General features: G+C 30.6%; 1 protein-coding gene across 2 annotated transcripts in view; it reads right to left on the bottom strand.

Annotated features, from left to right (window-relative positions):
- Positions 1-20,026, bottom strand: part of LOC139511530 (heparan sulfate 2-O-sulfotransferase 1-like) — a 52,984-nt gene extending 32,958 nt beyond the window's left edge. The window contains exons 1-4 of one of the 2 annotated variants that reach the window (XM_071298347.1): positions 19,610-20,013; positions 8,386-8,462; positions 6,781-6,804; positions 2,602-2,775 (exon numbers count right to left, since the gene is read on the bottom strand). In XM_071298347.1, the coding sequence (XP_071154448.1) occupies positions 2,602-2,775; positions 6,781-6,804; positions 8,386-8,462; positions 19,610-19,754 (420 nt within the window). In that variant the 5' untranslated portion in view covers positions 19,755-20,013. Of the gene's footprint in view, positions 1-2,601; positions 2,776-6,780; positions 6,805-8,385; positions 8,463-19,609 lie in introns of both variants that reach the window. The other variant, XM_071298348.1, reaches the window with a different exon arrangement.
- Positions 20,027-20,239: the final 213 nt, after the last annotated feature.

Raw genomic sequence — 20,239 nt, 5'->3', positions numbered from 1 at the left:
TTTAGGTTATCATTTATATAAATTCATTTCTGTTGAATCAACCTTTTATACATTTTCAATTTTGACCTTTGTTCAAATATTAGCCTAGCAAATACTACTTTCTGTACAAATATATATAAAAAGTATTGTTAACACACAAATCTGAACATATGTAAACAAGCAATTATCAACAGACAACAATCAAAGCCCTGAAGATTTTGAAATGTACGCTTTCAACCCTGAACTTTTAAATCAAAAGAAAACGAAGCAGGTGGCAAATTGGTGAACTCTCTTATGTTAAAGTCAATTATGTTATCTTGATTTTGTTAAAGAAATAGCAAAATTATAAACAATAACATTGTAAATAGAAATAATTGTGTAAAGAAGGAATAGATTGATTGTAGAGGAAGAAAATCATAAATTATAACAAGGAAATTCATTTATATCAACACAGGGCATTAGGGTCTCCCTTTCTGAAATCTTAGATCTGCTACGTACTGAATATTCATATATTTACACCAAGATATTAATAGAAGTTTTATCATACTTTATTCAAAATATGGCCCACTTCATTAAAGAGCCCCCTTCTAAGAAATGGTTTTTGACAGCTATCATTAACCATAAAACATTAACTTGTGAATGAGATATATATGTAATTTATGTGTGCATAACAAGAGAGTTTTTACTATGACATGGCATTTATACATGATGTTTTTACAAAAGATTTTTTTTAAAACTGATTTTTTTTTAAGAAAACATCATGTTTCTATCATTTTCATATTATAAAACTTTTACTAGTTGGAAACTAATCATGTGTAAAATTCTAACTATAGAACAATTATAAATTTTACATTTAATGCAAAATTGCAGTCCTTGGTGGCCTAACAGATGCATGTCTAATCTCTTATATCAAGTTAATAGCTTTTTTATGTAATTTCTAGAGCATGTATAAAACACATAAATAATAACAATAGCAATCATTCATAAAAACTTCTTTCTTGATAAATTATGCTCACATATTAAATCAATAAATGTATAATAAATTTTCTAAAATACAATATAACTGCAGATTAAAGTTAGAGGTTATTTAAATATAAACAGTTCAAAAGTGAATGATGATGTTTTACATTGTGTAGGAATCGACATGCTGGTTTTAAGACATATCATGGTAACCATCCATCATTCTGTAGCAGAAAATAGACTTGATATCTTCCATTTTGCTGATAATTTGCAATTAAAATAAGATTTATGAGCAATATGTCCAAATTCATTCTTGAGAAAAGGTTTCAGACATATCCAAAGTTTTTTTTGTTTAATGGACTTCAACTCAAGGTCATTTTTTGTGTATTCAACAATTTTACAGTAGACAATTTTGTTGCTCAGCTAGCTGGCCTAATTACTTTGTAGTTCTTTTTACAAATAAAAATTGACCAATAAGAATGATCGTAAATTATACATAACTGTTCATGACTTTTTGATGGATGACTGTTTAGCGTCCAGTGGCAAATTAAATGCATAATCAAGATATTTGACTTTTTCAGAAATGTCTCTTTTTTAGAAAATCCTGACATTGACTTTTGGATTAACTTCCAACTCTCAAAACTTAATTGTCCATCAAGTGCACTTTCGATAGACAACAATAGATGGGACCCTTTATAGCTTGTTGTTCGCTGTGAGCCAACAAGGCTCTGTGTTGAAGTATGTACTTTGACCTATAATGGTTTACTTTTACAAATTGTGACTTGGATGGAGAGTTGTCTCATTGGCAGTCATACCTCATCTTCTTATATCTATTGAACAACTATGGTAGCTGCATTAGTCTACCCTTATGCACAGTACATTCAAAATCAAATATCTACGAAAATACATTTTTCTCAATTCAAAAAAATTGGTACTCATGAAAATAAATGAATTCACAGTATGAAAAACATTTGAAATATATTCATCTTCCACTGATTTCGTGTTTAAGAGTCTGAATCAACAGCTTTTATTCAATTAAACTACAAATTTTCCTCTCATATTTGTTTTGTAATTTTTTAGATAAAATAAATTTTAAATCTAGTAAAATTCCTACAGTTATATCTCTTACAAATTCTTCTAAAATTGATTACAAGATGGTAAATTGTTTCCACCAAGGGGTTTAACAACAAGTTTAATCAATTCTTCTTAAATGTCAATGATGAAATATCTTGAACGATTTAAGATTTAACCTTTTTTATTTAGAAATTTTAAAGTTTGAGGGTGTTCTAAACTAACAAAGATGTTCAATTGTCTTTGAAAATTCACAAAGTGCACAAAAAAATGAAGATTGATCATTGTTGAATAATCATTTGTGAATATATATAATTTATCTTTAAATTCTACAATATATCGTGAATTTGGATGCCAAATCCATTTGTTAAAGTACAGAAGACACCAAAATCTTGAAATCATTAAAATAGTAAGATAAGAAATATTTTGTGAAAGAATATATATATGTACAACCAAAAACAGTAAAATTGTGGGAAATCCAGTAAATAACAGAAAACTTTCAAATGCAAAGGATTTTATCCCATGTTTGGAGAAGGACATGTTCTCAGTACTGTGTACACTTAAGAACCTTTGCACAAATACTTTACCTACCTGATCAGATAAAGGCAGAACATGGATATTCTTTGTAGTATTTACATGAAGAACATGGAATTTATTTCTGAAGCACAAATCATAGGCAATGCCTGCAAAAGATGTGCTGCCTGTTTTTGGTACTCTATTGTAGATTATCACTAAATCTTCATCTGTTTTGCCCGTCAGTTCAACCTGAAAAAGTTTGATTGACAGAATGATTACAACTTAAGTCAAGTAAAAAAGAAATGACCTGAATAAACAAACAACAATCTTATAATTATGTAATATGTTTGGAAGAAACATTTCCAGTTTTATAATTCAGAAGATGTACTACAGAATGAAGCAATTAATCAACTGATGTTCCCTTTTTATGTAAATGTCTCTTATTTGGTTGAGTCTACAGACAAAAATCTGTCATTTGATAGACATTCCGATTAATGCTGTCTATAAGAAAATTGATATCTCCGAATTAAACAAGATGAATCATATTTCAGTAATTTGATATTGACCTGTTATTGGCACTTTCTTTTGAAATATTAACCATATATAAGAAATTTATCATATTTCTATTCTTGAACAATATGTTATTAAATACCAATTTGTTATAAATGACACATTGTATATGCCTTTATCAACCTTTTAATACACTTTCTCGTTTATCCTGAAACTATACATACATCTTTGTTTGCTTGGGTCTAAACTTTTTATATTTAATTATCAATTATCATTTCAAAAATGTAAAGAATTATGGCCTTCTTTATTTTTTTATGCCAAAATAAGATATGGTATGTTTGCTTTCAGTTGTGTCAAATTTATCAACCATTCAATTTGACTTTGTGTTCACTTTTAAAACCAAGGATTTTGGTGTTACAATGGACTTGATGGACTTTTTATGTACATAAGGGGATTTTGGTGTTACAACGGACTCGATGGACTTTTTATGTACATAAGGGAATTTTGGTGTTACCACAAACTCGATGGACTTTTTATGTACATAAGGGTCCCAGTATATTCTTCCAATTATAAGAAACAAATAAAGGTCGAACCAAGAAAAAACCTGGCGAAATGATGCCTCTTTTTTTACTTTTAGGGGGAGAAAAGCCTCAGAGTCCCAGACTGTTGATTTAGCATCCACATTTAGAATGGATTGAAGCTTGTTACCTTGAAATGTTTTACTACTAAGGAAAAGAAGATATGTGATGAACTGCTTAGGGACAACATCAAAAGATTGATGTAGGATAAAAAACTTACATCAAATAGTTTGGGGGTGGGGGGTCAACATAGCTGCAAGTTTTATTAATCCACAATCAACTTTACATACAACCCTATTGGTAAATCAATTTTTCTCAAATTAAGTTAAGAGGGGGGATGTGGGGGTCAGTGAAAAAAGTATGTGAATTAAGTTTTTTATCTTACATTGAACTTTTGATGTCGTCCCTTAATTTCCAAAATGAATAAATAATATCAATATGGATCACATACTGTCCAACAAAGTGATCTCAAAAAGTCTATCCAAACTATGCAAAGAACTCCCCTCAAGCAGGTGATAGACGATATATTAAACTTGCAGTACAGTAAGAGTTCTGCTCTGCTTTGAATGCCTTACTGTGACTTTGAGATGAAGAACAACAATAAAAGGGCTGTTCCTTTGCTTTTTGAGTTTTTTTGTTGTGCATGTACTGATTCTGTGTCATGGATGGACACCCCATATCCTTTGTTTTTCTATTAGAAAATTCTGTAGCATACATTTGTACATTTTGTAATATGAAAAATTATTTCACCTTTGAATAGTTAATATTTCACTGAAACAATGTTACTTTCTTTGACTAAATAAAAGAAACATTTATTATAAGAATAGTTACACATTTTTATTGAAACAATGTAAATTTCTTTGAGTATATGATAGTTATAGCTATAGTAATTGGCTGCAGGGACAGAGTTACTATATAAATGACAAGAACAAGAAATGAAAAATGGATGAACTTCAAAGGTTCAATTTTTATCTTCTCCATAAATTCAAACTGCCAAACTTAACAAAAGGATCAAATCTTTTAATGATAGGTCCTACAGGGTTCGACATTTTATAATGTGGGGTGTACAAAAGGTAAACTGCCGAGCGATGCACACTAATGTGTCACAACATTTAATCAAAAGTAACAAAATACTGCGTAAAATTGTTACAATTCAGTATAGAATGGATTGAGTTTCCTGGATCAAATTGGGATGAAATGGGATATAATATCAGCTTAAAAAATTACATTCCTGGCTGAGAAATCAAGTTAAAAACCTATAAATTCAAAATGATTTATAATCAAATTGAACTTAGCCAAAGTATGCACTGAAAATAAATAATAATATATCACAGACCCTAGTAAAGAACTCCACCCCACTTATAAAAGTAAACAAGTCAATTGTATCCTTTATAAACAGTTTGATATAGTAGGCAATACTCGTAAAATTAAAATATATATAAAATATAATTCATGTACAATGAATTGCAAAAAATGATGCATGATGATTTCAATGACAGACTTTTATCAAACAAGTCCATAAAATCAATCTGTTTAGCCCTTTCCAAAATCTCAGAATCATGAATAAAATTAGATGCAGGCTATTCCCCATGTTGAAGAGAAGAACGGTTTTGCACCAAAGAAGAGTAGCTGTTTTTAATCACTGGTTAATAGTAGGGACATATACATCGAGGATTCATAATTTTCATAAAATACCAATTTTCCTGGGTACCTTTTTATTTCTCATATCAGGGAAATTAATATATCAAGAGTATTTAGAGATTATTATTTAATGTCTTTTTAATTTGCTTCCATCATACATATACTTGAATACAATTATATACAATTATAATGCTTGAAATGTTTGTTTATTAAAGCTACAGATAGTTTTCTATTAAACTTCTTTCTATGTTTAAGAAACTGCAGTGAATCAGTATTTCCAAACAAGGGGAATTACTTGTAAGTTGTATTCAATAAGCATTTTAAAATAAGATTCAGGCTTGTTAAAAGGGAGTTAATTTTTTTTTTAGTAATTTTATAATGCAATGCCAAACAATAATTATATCAATCTAAGCTAATGGCATTCTTGAGCCATTCATTAAAGACTAAATGCTCTAAACAGTACAGACAAGTGATTTTGTTAAAATAAAATCACTCCATTCACATTGCTTGTTAGTGATTCACATTAAAATAATCTCATTTAATTATTGTATATGAAAGGATGTAGTCTTATCCAGTATCCTCCCCTTTTTCAACCCCCTAAAATAATAATAAATCACATTGTTTCAAAGTGATTCAGTAAAAATCAACGTTAAAAATATTGAGTTTTAACTGAATCACAGTGATTTGTTTTGATTTTTTTTTTGTTATGACATATTTCTGTCATTTTATAATAGTATTTTCTCAATGTAAAATACTGTTATAAAATCTGACTTGACATGGACATTTTTTTGAAATAATGAATACAATTTGTACATATACATCATCTTTTTTCCCACTAGAATAATATGCTAATTAATTCTTAATCTTTACACCTACGATGCCATAGCAACTTTTTACAAGATGCATTGAAAAAATTCAGGTAAGAAATTCAACATGCTATAAAAATGCAAATGTATTAAAAAAAACATGCTTTTTTAAAATCTTTTTGTTTTGAACTAAAATATTTTAAATCAACTAAGCATTCATGCTTCATTTTTAAATAGTTGCCAACTCCATAATGACATTTATTATTGTATAAAAATTATCTGAGTTAATTATACACTTTCAAAATAAGACTACATGTATAGTGAGGTCCCCATGCATTGGGATTACACTAAAAGATACTGCTCATAATCCAACATAATCCCTTTTTCAGAGAAGCAAGGGTCATAAATCTAACATAGTAACTGTAAAATAAAAATCAAAAGTTTTTAGTCCAGCAGAATTCTGCTAACTCGAGTTTAAACCAGAAAAAAAGATTTAAAAAAAAAATAGCAAGTTCCTTTCCTCTCCTGACCACCCACGACAACCTGCCTTTAACCATTGATTCCTGGCTATATTAGCATACTACTGTGAGTTCTTAAGTCATTTCTTTAATGCAGAAAAATAAAAGTTCATCACTGATTCATTCAAACATGCAAGAGACGTGATCATCACACTATACATCACCACTGCAGACACATTTATCATTCGTACATGTACTTACTTTATATTCAAATTGGCCAAGAATCTGTTGTGGAAATATCATCAATTATTTATCTGCTTATTCAATAATCATGTCAAAGTCATATATATATCTATTTTTTTCAAATCCAAAATTTTGACTCCAATAAAAATCAGGAACTTTTTACAAGTTACATTTCATACTGTACAATGTCAATATATACCAATCAAATTTATGATAAGACCATTCAAATTATCAAATAAACAAAACTTGGTCTATTTTTTTCCCCTAATTCTTCAAAATAAATCTTGTCTTTGTCTACCTGTACTTTAATGGCAAGAATTTGAAAGTTAATGACACCCTCCTCCTCCCCTCCCCCCCCCCCCAAAAAAATAATTTCTATGCAAGATAGCTATAGAGTTCTGCAAGAAACCCCAGAAGATTTTCACTTTCTAAAAAACACTAGCCCTGGATTTACAAAAATAACAGGAAGAGCATAAGGATCAAAAAAAGTAATTAACCTTTTATTTGTTAGAAAAGAAGTGCATTGTTTGGCATCTTTTTGATAGAAGACAGACATCAATGAGTTTCTTCTATCAATCACTTTTGTTGTATACTATATTTATTTTACTGATAAACATCTCTAACAAAATCTACCTACATTTATACATCTATTTTGAAATTCAAATTGGCCACATTGCCTTTTGGCAGATGTAGGAACACGACCCTATCAACAATAATTAAATATGCAGATCTGCATTTCCTCTAATCAGGGCATCATATACCAACAGTTATTTCAATCAAAATAACACAGCAGGAAAAAAATGATGTTTAATAGCAAAGCTGGTTTTTTTTCACTTATCAGAAAATTCTTTCAAATATATCATTTACTTGTTTACTATTTATTAGATTATACATGTTATAAGAAAGAGCTGGGTTTTTTTTTTAGGATAATGACAACATAACTTTATTAACTGTTTGAACCTTCTTAAATCAACTTATTGCAGTAAATGAAAGTTGTAACTTGATCATTGTAAATTTTCATATACCAAGAAATGTCTCAAATTTGTACTTTCAACAAATTAACTGCAGAAATTTCAATTCATAATAAGTGTTCCATGAAAAAATGAGATCATCTTTATTTTTTCCAATCTATATTAGTCTACATGTAGGATCAAAATAAAATCAGTTGCTAATGTAACTAACTTCAATTAACTATCTTATTAAAACCATACTATTCCTGGATTTTCAATAGAATATTGAATGTTTCTTATCATTTCTTTAAATTAAGTGTCAGGAATTCAATTTCTACATTCATTTTAACCCACTTTTAACAGTATTCCATAAACACTAATAAATTTATCCATTTTTGTCAAAGATTGTGATTTTTTAATGCCAGAGTTAGGGTTCTTGTTGCTCATGCTTAAGTTTTTATGTTGTGTTTTGAGGCATGTGGTTTTGGCTGTTGTTTTTTTTCCCATTGCATTGTAGTAAGTTTGTTTTTCGACTTATGAGTATCTAATTGGTATCTTTTGCCTCTCTTTTAAGTTCATCCATTTTATTTTCTGTAACACTCTGAAACTTATCTGCATTTACAATGTAGAATTACAGTTTACAAGTGTTTAACTACTTATGAGACAAGCATACCTGATCACTGGCTTGAGATAAATGTCGTGGATGACCGACTGCTACATCAGTACCTTGTATATCTGCTACAGCTCTCTCTGAAAGAAAAAATCAGTTCAAATGTCATGAAATTCAAGTTATGTGATTTTGAAGGGCAAAAATTAGCATTTCAATTGTTCACTTATTTGTAGATTTACTAAAGGACAGACATCATCCTGAAAACTAAACCCGATCAACATCGGCGATTACTGGAGCATGGAATTGAGGTCAAGGCATCAGACAGACAGACATTATACTTCTCACTATCAAGTCATACACCAGTTATTTCTGACCATCAAGCTATCATGTACACCTTAAGCTTCTGAGATACAAACCTAATCCTGAAATTATTGCACCAAAGGACATTAAAATCTAGGACTATGGGTAATGAAGCTGTGATTTGTACAGTAAATTTTGGTAAAGAATGGAATCTTTTGAAAATTTCCCTTGTAATATATATGTAGCATAAATTAAAAGTAAATTAAATATATTGTAAACCACAATGATATGCATTCTATTCTATCATTCTTTCTAACTCTATAAATAAATGCATCAACAATAAAATGCACTTTGCAATTTTTTTAACAAACCAGTGACAAATAAAGATAGCATATGAACTTTACTAGTACATCGATATGTAAAGATGTATTGATACTAAAATACTAAACCGCAATACACAAGATCCAGCCTATTGTCTAATGTACTTTATCATCTAGATCTTATATATATCATAATCTAGTATAATATAAAAGTGTTTTATGGCTAGGATCTCCTTATCTACTACATAACCATGCATAAATTACATGTTATTTGAATTATAAATATAAAATTGGAACAGGTGATGGAAATGACTGAGCAAAAATTTACTATTGAAATTTTTGTACTTTTTAAGACATTTCAATATCATACATGTATCTGACCTATAAACTTTTTTCTGTAGGATTTTGACTCTACTATTGGTTATGATTGACCCTCTGACTAGTTAAACTTCAAAATGAATGTTTGCTTTAAGAGAATGTGACAGTATTTTTTGTTTTCTAGTTAGGTCCATATGAAACCCTTTTAACAGTGAGCTCCCTATATAAGCTAGCTACAGATGTTATGTATTAAGTTCATCAATCTAATATAAATCCGCTTTTATCGTGTGAACATCATCACAAACCCTGATATTAAATAATTTTACAAAACTGCTCTTATGCTATTTTGGTGATACACAATGACATGGACCATATGCACTACATCAGTTTGTGTATTACAAGCTTCCATGTCTGTCTGACATGTTATAGTCATCCTCTATTATATGTATTATGCTAATTTCTTTTCTTCTCAATTTTTTCACACATGTATCTACTGATAATATACATAAATTCCATTAGTTTTTGATAGTCATTTCAATTCTTAAATGAAATTTTAAACCAAATTTAAATGAGATCAGCAACTTGAAGTGTAGAAAAAATATATGTCTAATATAAGTAAACATTCCAACTACTTTTATGAACTTTTTTGGACCAATTATCAATGTTTCAATAAGGAGATGTGGTATAATTGCCAATGAGACATCCACCAGAGACCAACTGAAGATGTAAACATCTGACTATGTGGTATGTACTTTGCTCATTGTTGAAGGCTGTACTGTGACTTACAATGTATAGCTGTTAATTTCTATGTCATATGGTTTCTTGTGAAGTGTATTCTCATTGGCAATCATACCACATCTTTTTTACATTTGATATTGACCAGTATATATAACATACTTTTCTGGAATAACTTACATCAGTTGTGATCAAGTAATCAGCTGGTTACATGTAATTATACCCTGATCATTTCCTGTATAAAATCTATATAACAATGATTTCAGTGAAACACAAAATCATTTAACATACTGACAAACATGTATGTAAAACAAGGAAATAAACTGGAACCTATAGTTCTATGACTTCTATCAAAACTACAGAAATGGGGTACATTACAGGCATTCACCATGAACATTATGAAGGCCGAGAAGAACAAACTAACTGGTTTACAATTTTTGAATTTGCTGTCTGCTCACTGTGTGTAGCAGAAAGGGACCAGCCTACCAGGAAACTTTAATTACATACAAAATGTAACACAAATCTATCTTTTTCAACTGTTTTTCTTTCATTTAAGAATTATCCCAGGATTGAATGTTATCTTAAGGCAGTGTGCAAGAATCCTTATTTCCTGCAAAAAAATCTGCTAGCAGACAGGATTTCCATCAATGCAAGCAACAAATATCCCTTATCAAAATACAGACAGTCTGGAAATCATATCAGAAATTATTAAAACACAATTTGTTTTATAAACACACAAAAAACTTATGAATTTTAAATCTGGTTAAATTTTTGAATTTTTAACAGCAACAAATATGTGTAAATTTTTCCTTGTACTTCTGCAGGGATCATTTAAACAATTTTTATATTTATTTTAATTTTTAATTTTCATTCATTCGTTCAACCAAGAAAAATCTGAACATGTGTCAAATCTCAAAAACCCTATTTACATGTACATGTACATTCCTACATGTATCTCCTGTCATACCCCCAGAAAGCCAACAACTTGATACTGCAACTTAATTCTCATAAGTTAAGAAACAGGAAAAATATTCCTCATATTTCTTGAATACAGACATTTGTGGGGTGCATTTATAAGAATTAAAATCTATTATATAAGAATTAAAATCTATTATTTTAACAAACACTTTTTGCTGTAAAAATAAGAAGACGTGGCAGGATTGAGAATGAGACAACTACATGTAAATACAAGAGACCAAATCGAAATGATGTAGAAGTAACATTTCATACATTGTACATGTAGCTGCTAAAGGTCACCGTATGGTGAATCACAATGAACAAAACCCAAACTAAAACTTGGGACAGGCGCAAAATGCAGCGAGGTTAAACATCTATTGTCAGATCTCAACCCTCCCCCTTTACCTATAGCCAATGTAGAATAAAGAAACACATAGGAATGCTTACAGTAAAACTCAGTAAGAAGTATGAGTCTGATGTCAGAATAGGTAACAAAAGAAACTAAGCAAAATGACAATGATACATTTTTACATACATGAACAAAGGACTACTAGCAGCTACTGACATGCTAGCTCCAGACCTCAATTAAACTGACTGAAAGATTATGTCTTCATCATATGAAAATCAAGTACAATCCCTCCAATTAGGGGTTTAATATCATACTATCACAAAATATATGAGAAGAACATAACTCTTATCATGCCAACAATACCCATTCTTATTTTTTTATCCTATTGAGTATTGTCTTGCTTGTTTTACAAACTTTGATATCAAAATCAAATCCAGTTACCATTGTGAAGCATGTGCCACAATAATTATTCATTACCTACTGTAATAATGTTTATATTAACTACATGTAAATGCTTTATGAACTTATACTTATTATGCTGATTGCAAATGCATATGTTTTAAAATTTAAATTTGCAATAATAAATGCAAATTTATAACTTTCAAACTGTATGCATATATTGTACATGTACATGTAAATGTATGAATGCAAGTTTAGGGAGATAGCACATGTACATTGTGCTTAATAGTAGAGGGGCATTTTATTTTAAAATATGTTATGTTATTTGATTTCTTATCATTTAAAACTTTATAAAATCAACAATCAAATTTTAAAATGAGTAGTTTTTATTTCAGCTGCATAATTTTAACTTGAAAGTTATCTGATCTTCCTACTTCAAAATCACAGTATAAACACTGTACGTAATGGAGTGCACTCAAAATAAATCTTCTTTCTGGTGCTTTGAAAATAAAAAAATTCTCTGTAAAATATACCTTCAAGTTGTAGTAAACTCTACTGATTTGTCAAATTCATATTTGTAGAATTTGAACACAAATATTTCTTAGTAAAGATCTAAAATTATGTATTTAGAGACAACAAAGTAACAGAAGTCTCATTACACAGAATCAGAAAGGCAAATTCAACAGCAATAGAAACCCCTATTTTCTGATTGTGAGAATTATTCTAAAATATAAGTTAACATGACAGGACATTATGGTATCAAAGACATGGCAATAACCAAGAATACAGCTACTAAGTAAGTCCATGAGTCCTGGACTCATCAAAATCTGTCTGGACTCATCATTTTCAAAACTTGCGAGTCCAAATATGCATCAAAATTGTAAAATGCTGTATCAACTGAGCACATACATGTACATATATCACCATTTTATAACAAAAGTTAAAACACAATCTAAATAAGATGTCCTTTCCTTGCTCTATTTTGTCATGGAGACTAAAATCATATGATCATATACATGTATTAATAAATTTCATCTTCACTGCATGTACATGTATCAATAAATTTCGTCTTCACTGTTTGACTTGCCATGGCCAAAAATCCTGACTGCTTGAATTGACTTGCAATGGCCAAAAATGCTGGGTCCCTGGCCAAGGACTGGCCTTCCAAAATCCTAAGTGGGAACCCTGAGCTACATGTACAACAGAAGCCTACTAGAACTTCTAAATATAGCAGTAGGGTCTTTGACAAAAGAGGGGGGTAGCTTAGGTTGTGCATGAAGTATAAAATGCACCCACAATGGTCCTCAATAAGCATGTAAAACAACAAACAGTAAGTAAAATATGACAGTTCACTATGTTGACAAGATGCAATATTTCTCATATATATCATGTATATTATATTTGTTAGTTAGGATCTCCCTTCCCTAAAGCAGTGTAAGATAGCAGGTAAATTACAATATCTATTAAACAATGTCACTTTTTCTTGATAAAAAAAATACCTTAGAATCTTTTACCAGTTTTAACAAGGATGCACCATATACACATTAGGCCAAAAATTGAGTTTAGAACCCTACATTTGTATACATGTACATGTATACATCATTTACATTTGTACCTTACACTTAAAGTCCACCTACAATTAAGTATACATTACATTTAGTTTCACTGGTAGTGTACTTTGGATGAGGCCATAAAAAGGAATAGGTTTGTTTGCCCTAACCCTATAGGGGGGTCTCACTGGGGGGTTCTGATCCCGGATTCTGCTTACTGTTTTGACAGATTCCCGCATCCCGCTTACACTATATACTAGTACATAAGATATTTTCATTTTTTTGTAATTTTCCGTGTCCCGTTAGACTTCATTTCCCGTTTTCATGGCACAATAATTTCACTTTCATGTGTCACGCTTAAAAAATTCGGCAATCCTGTGTCACGCTTAGACCCCAATGAGACCCACCTATAGCAACCTACCCAGAAAGTAGCTTCCTACTCAAAATCTTTTATTGTCCCAATTTGAATTTTTTTTTATTCAGATAGGCATATACATGTATGCATCTTATACTTAAATTTCTCTTTTCCAAAAAAAAGAAAATACCAACCTACAAAAATGTACCTACCCACTATCTCCATGTTGTGTAGGGTTTGGGCAAACCAAAATATTTTTAAGTGTGGCCTGACTAGTGTAAATTTCATTTATTATTAGTGTACCTTACATTTAATGTGTACCTTAAATTAGCCAAACACCCCACATCCTGTTATTTTCCCTAAATCTGCCTCTGAAATGACAATTTCCAAACACTTCGAACTCATGTCCATAAAAGAAAAATAGCAAAAGAGATACATAATAGTTTTTGGTTATTCAAAACAAGAGGCTCTCAAGAGCCTGAATCGCTCACCTTAATTCTTTTGGTTAAATCTCTCATCAATGATTATTTTGGCTTTTCAATTTATTTAAATGTTTTTTGGATCGTCCTATTTTCTTCAAAAGCCAAAAAAAATAATCATTTTCTCCTATGTTCTATTTTAGCCATAGGAGCTATGTTTCTTGACATACAAGGAAATAAAATATAAAATTTATACTAGATATTCTGAAACTCATTTAGCCTAAGTTTGGCTGAAATTGATACAGCAGTTTCAAAGGAGAAGATTTTTTAAAGTAAGTCAACATGATGAACAAATTGTGAAAAAAGTCTTTAAAGGGCAATAACTCCCTAAGGGGTCAATTGACAATTTTGGTCAATTTGACTTAATTGAAGATCTTACTTTGCTGAACATTATTGCTGTTTACAGTTTATTTCTATCTATAATTATATTCAAGATAATAAACAAAAACAGCAAAATTTCCTTAAAATTATCAATTCAGGGGCAGCAACCCAACAACAGGTTGTCTGATTCATCTGAAAATTTCAGGGCAGAGAGATCTTGACCTGATAAACAATATAACCCACGTCAGATTTGCTCTAAATGCTTTGGTTTTTGAGTTATAAGCCAAAAACTGCATTTGACCCCTATGTTCTATTTTTAGCAATGGCGACCATGTTTGTTGATAGATCATAACTTCGGATACAATTTACAAACTAGATACCCTAAGGAACATTCAGTTAAAGTTTTGAAGTATTTGGCCCAGTAGTTTCAGAGGAGAAGATTTTTGTAAAAGATTACTAAGATTTACGAAAAATGGTTAAAAATTGACTATAAAGGGCTATAACTCCTAAAGGGGTCAACTGACCATTTCCGTCATGTTGACTTATTTGTAAATCTTACTTTGCTGAACATTATTCCTGTTTACAGTTTATCTCTATCTATAATAATATTCAAGATAATAACCAAAAACAGCAAAATTTCTTTAAAATTACCAATTCAGGGGCAGTAACCCAACAACAGGTTGTCTGATTCATCTGAAAATTTCAGGGCAGATAGATCTTGTCCTGATAAACAATATTACCCCATGTCAGATTTGCTCTAAATGCTTTGGTTTTTGAGTTATAAGCCAAAAACTGCATTTGACCCCTATGTTTTATTTTTAGCAATGGCAACCATGTTTGTTGATAGATCATAACTTCGGATACAATTTACAAACTAGATACCCTAAGGAACATTCAATTAAAGTTTGGAAGTATTTGGCCCAGTAGTTTCAGAGGAAAAGATTTTTGTAAAAGATTACTAAGATTTACGAAAAATGGTTAAAAATTGACTATAAAGGGCAATAACTCCTAAAGGGGTCAACTGACCATTTCCGTCATGTTGACTTATTTGTAAATCTTACTTTGCTGAACATTATTCCTGTTTACAGTTTATCTCTATCTATAATAATATTCAAGATAATAACCAAAAACAGCAAAATTTCCTTAAAATTACCAATTCAGGGGCAGCAACCCAACAACGGGTTGTCTGATTCATCTGAAAATTTCAGGGCAGATAGATCTTGACCTGATAAACAATATTACCCACGTCAGATTTGCTCTAAATGCTTTGGTTTTTGAGTTATAAGCCAAAAACTGCATTTGACCCCTATGTTCTATTTTTAGCAATGGCGACCATGTTTGTTGATAGATCAAAACTTCGGATACAATTTATAAATAAGATACCATAAGGAACATTCAGTTAAAGTTTAAAAGTATTTGGCCCAGTAGTTTCAGAGGAGAAGATTCTTGAAATAGTTTACGACGACAGACGACGGACGACGACGGACGCCAAGTGATGGCATAAGCTCACTTGTCCCTTCGGGACAGGTGAGCTAAAAATGTAAAAGTACAAAGTGTCATATGATATTTCAGTGACAATGTCAGAAGACACTTTATTAGGATGTTACATAAGGTACATGTAAAGTATTTGATAAGCTTTGAGTTTATTCTATCAAACAAACTTTTTTAAATCATTATTTTTCAAATATTCTTTATGGGTAAAATAAATACATTATAAGAACGCTACATCATGCTCTTAAGTACAGCCAATGGCCATATAATTTATGACTTTAAACTCTTAAAATATTTGTGGTTAAAAGGTTTCCAGCTATTAATCACAGGTTAATCATGTTAATTATGTCAATTTAAGCTCTAATATGAAAGTCTTTAATAGGAGAAATCTATGCAGGTGTTCAATGTGTGTCTTGTACAATGTACATGTATACATTTGTAGCTTACTGGTACATTGTACAATCAAAGTGAACAAAATCACTGAAATATGTGTATGTAAATTCAATCATTTTTTAGTTTTCTATTCATTGGCGGATCCAGGGGGAGGGTTCCTGGGGTTGGAACCCCCCTTTTTTTTGGACGATCGATGCATTTGAATGGGAACATATAGTTGAACCCCCCTTTTTAATATGGCTGGATCCGCCTCATGTCATGATTGTGATATATATGATATAAAAAAAACTTGATATACAGGTAGCACCATTTTATATATACATGTAGCTCTGCATGCATTACTGCAATATTAATTTGTCCAAAGATTTATATCACATTTTTTTTTCATTTTTTCATATGATAAAAATTAAACGAGCTAAAATGCATTAATTTCTGATAACAATTTCTGTAAAAAATTGAAAACTATTTACATATCTTTTAGTGGCCACTTTTTCCATATTTCTTTATTTGATATATTGTTTGCCAAATTGATGCCAATTATTTTCTATTCTCTAGGCGGGTCTCTGTTTAAATTAAAAACAATATGTTTTGTCCTCATCCTGTTCAGAATTGTTCAAATCACTTAAATGCTTCAAGTTAAGCACTAAAATGAGGAAATTTCCCCTTAAAATATCATGTAGCCTTGTAAGTAGGGCACCTCAAGTTATAAAAAAAGACTAAAAACATGGAAAATGGAGTAACTTATAAACATGTTTAACCCTGCCGCATTTTTGCACCTGTCCCAAGTCAGGAGCCTCTGGCCTTTGTTGGTCTTGCATTGTTTTTAATTTTAGTTTCTTGTGTACAATTTGGAGTTAATAGTATGGCGTTCATTATCACTGAACTAGTATATATATTTGTTTAGGGGCCAGCTGAGGATGCCTCCAGGTGCAGGAATTTCTCGCTGCATTGAGGCCTGTTGGTGACCTTCTGCTGTTGTCTGTTCTATGGTCGGGTTGTTGTTTCTTTGACACATTCTCCATTTCCATTCTCAATTTCTGACAACATATACAATGTATTACTTGGAAAACATCATGTGTAAACAATGAGTGTGGAAATCACCATGAGAACTACAAATGTAATTATCCAGTGACCAACTTATCAGACTCAATAGACATGATAGAGTATGGGAAATACAGTTGTACTGATAAAAAAAACTCAAATTTATACCGTATAAACTGTGAGAATATATATAAAGACTGATTTAGAAAAAATCACTTGTAACACCAAAAAAAAATTTTGATTCAAGTAATGTTCATGCATTGTGGAACACCTTTAAAATTGACCATGTTACATCAGTAGAAAATAAATGGGGAATATGTCCATGAGACACAGATGTAGCCCCTGCTGGCAGCTGGCTGCCAGGCATATCATATAAAGGTATAACATGTATAAAGGGTCATATAAACAATGTAACCATGATTATTGATAACCCAAATATGTGCTTGATCTAAGTTTTGTGGTAATACAATGTAGGAGTTGTTTTTAAGTTTCATACAGTAATATTTCCTTGTCAGAGGCAAATTATTAAAGTTAAGATTAGAGACACGAAACAAAAAAATCAGCATTTTTCTGATTTCTTTTGTAAAGGGGCATAAATCTTTTGGACTCTCTAAAAAGAAATTTTAAAATATCAAACACGGACATTAAATCCAGAGCATATCAAGCAATAGTCAGACCTACATGTACAATGTAAACTAGAATATACATGTACATGAACAATGATTATGGAAGCTATCTAATTAAATTTATTTTTAATATGATTATATTATAATGTATTCCAAAGTATTCTTAAGACGTATCATATACTGAGTATTCACATCACTAACTTGTAAATTTTTACTATGTCTTATTCGCAATATATCAATAGTATAACAATGCCATACATGTACATGTCCTGTCATTCACTTATCATAGTTATGTCTTGTAAAAATGTATGAATGCACTGTAGTTTGAACACCAAAAAGATCAATAAAACATTTTAAAAAATATAATTCTAATCACTTTTATGTAAAATATGTTGTACATGAACATTGTGAAAGGAGTACATTTGTAGGTTCGATAAGGCCCTAAAATGGCCCCCTTTTTTAGCCTAAATTTCAAATTGGGATTTATTGACCAATATTACAATGATTAATACATGTAGCTAATACAGTGACTTAATAGGAAATAAGTCTTTTTGTTGCAGATTTATGTTCCTGTGTTTCATTCATGACATCACAAATAGTACTCATTTTGATTTTCCACGAAAAAACAATGAAAATGGGTAAATTTCAATTGAATATTTGGACAGGAAACATACATGACATAGAGCGCATACGTCTACAAAAAAGATCTTCAACAATAATGTTTGTAATGACATTTTACATGTCTTACATTTTGTACTTGAATATTTAGGTTGTCAACGGCTTCGCTCTATGTTTCCTGATGTTAAATTTGGCTGAAATCATGCCAATTTTTTCAAATTTCGTCAAAATCCCTTATTTTGAACTAACTGGGATGTTAAAATCAACGTTTTAAAATAAAACTATGACAGAAACTGTTCTATAAAATTTTCTCACATGTCTTCAAGTCAACTTAAAACATTTTGTATCTTGTAGCATTGAACTTTATATTAATTGAGGCCAAATATGGCCCTTTTCAAACTAACCCCTTTAAATACTTTTTTTTTCAATAACAATGCAAGAGAATTAACTTTTGGTAAGTATAAGGCATACACAATCAGAATCAACCACCAAGTAGTCTATTTGTCGACTACAACTGAATTAAGTACCACAGTTGCGAATTTAACCAGGTGCCTATTCAACAAGAGCTGAAGTAAATACACCTTATTGTTATTTGTCTGCTATTTATGAACATCACAAACATGACAAACATTCCCATAAAATCTTGACTTCATAATTACAAAATATCTGGAAGAGTGATTGTTGTATGACGTTAAAACTGCACAGATTCTTGGGTCAACTGGCGAAGATTTCAAAATAACAATAAGGTACAATGTATATAGAATTCACCATTACAGCAAATACCTTAAAAACATTTTATATAGCGTAGCCACAAATAAAAAGATATTGTGGCAGTTCAAGTTTGCCAAAATGGTGGGTCTACTCCACTTGTGGTCTACTCTATTGTTTCAGATTTTCAAATAATGATTTTTGTCAAATAATTTATATGTCTACTAAAAGCATAATTGCATACCTTGCCAGTTTTTGGTAACAATATATATATTTTATGTTATTAAATATGTTATTTACGGTTTAAGATTGCTATATAATATTTACCTAATCGTTCTCTTGCATTTTCAAGTTTGTAAACTTCTCCTAAAAGATGTAAACAAATAAGTCCCATCGACACAAAAATCACACCAATAACAATAACACTTTTTCTCCTGTTTGGAAATGTCATTATCCGTTTACACCATTTCATCTTACATTCTAAAATCAGGGCATGAAAATATGTAATCCAAATCACAGTCAAGAATGTTTCAATACATAACTTTTCGTCTCCAACAGCTCAAGTTGTCCAACTTCTCAAATCGTGTCGGACACAATTTTTTATGTAAAGTCAGGAAAATAACCTTTAGTTTCGTATTAATGCAGGTAAATGAAAGTAAAAATTCAACAAATAACTATCTTGTCGGTATTTTCTTAGACAGCAAAATATGAACAATATTTAGTTTTTGTTTAATCTTTATTTATGATACCAAAATAAATCACGAGAAATCAAAGCACACAAGTTCTTTAAGTAAGACTTTCTTATGCGCTTGAACTCATTCGTCTCAACTAGGCCGAGAGGAGGGGTTCGACGACTTACAGAAAAGAGCGACGATTTACAGAAAAGAACCGAAAAGGACCGAAAAGGACCAAAAAGAACCGAAAAGGACCGAAAAGAACCGAAAAGGAGATCGAAGT

This window comes from Mytilus edulis, chromosome 2 (assembly GCF_963676685.1).
Source record: "Mytilus edulis chromosome 2, xbMytEdul2.2, whole genome shotgun sequence".
Taxonomy (NCBI): domain Eukaryota; kingdom Metazoa; phylum Mollusca; class Bivalvia; order Mytilida; family Mytilidae; genus Mytilus; species Mytilus edulis.
The sequence above is the reverse complement of the archived record's forward strand: the minus strand, read 5'-3'. Positions and strand labels throughout refer to the sequence as shown.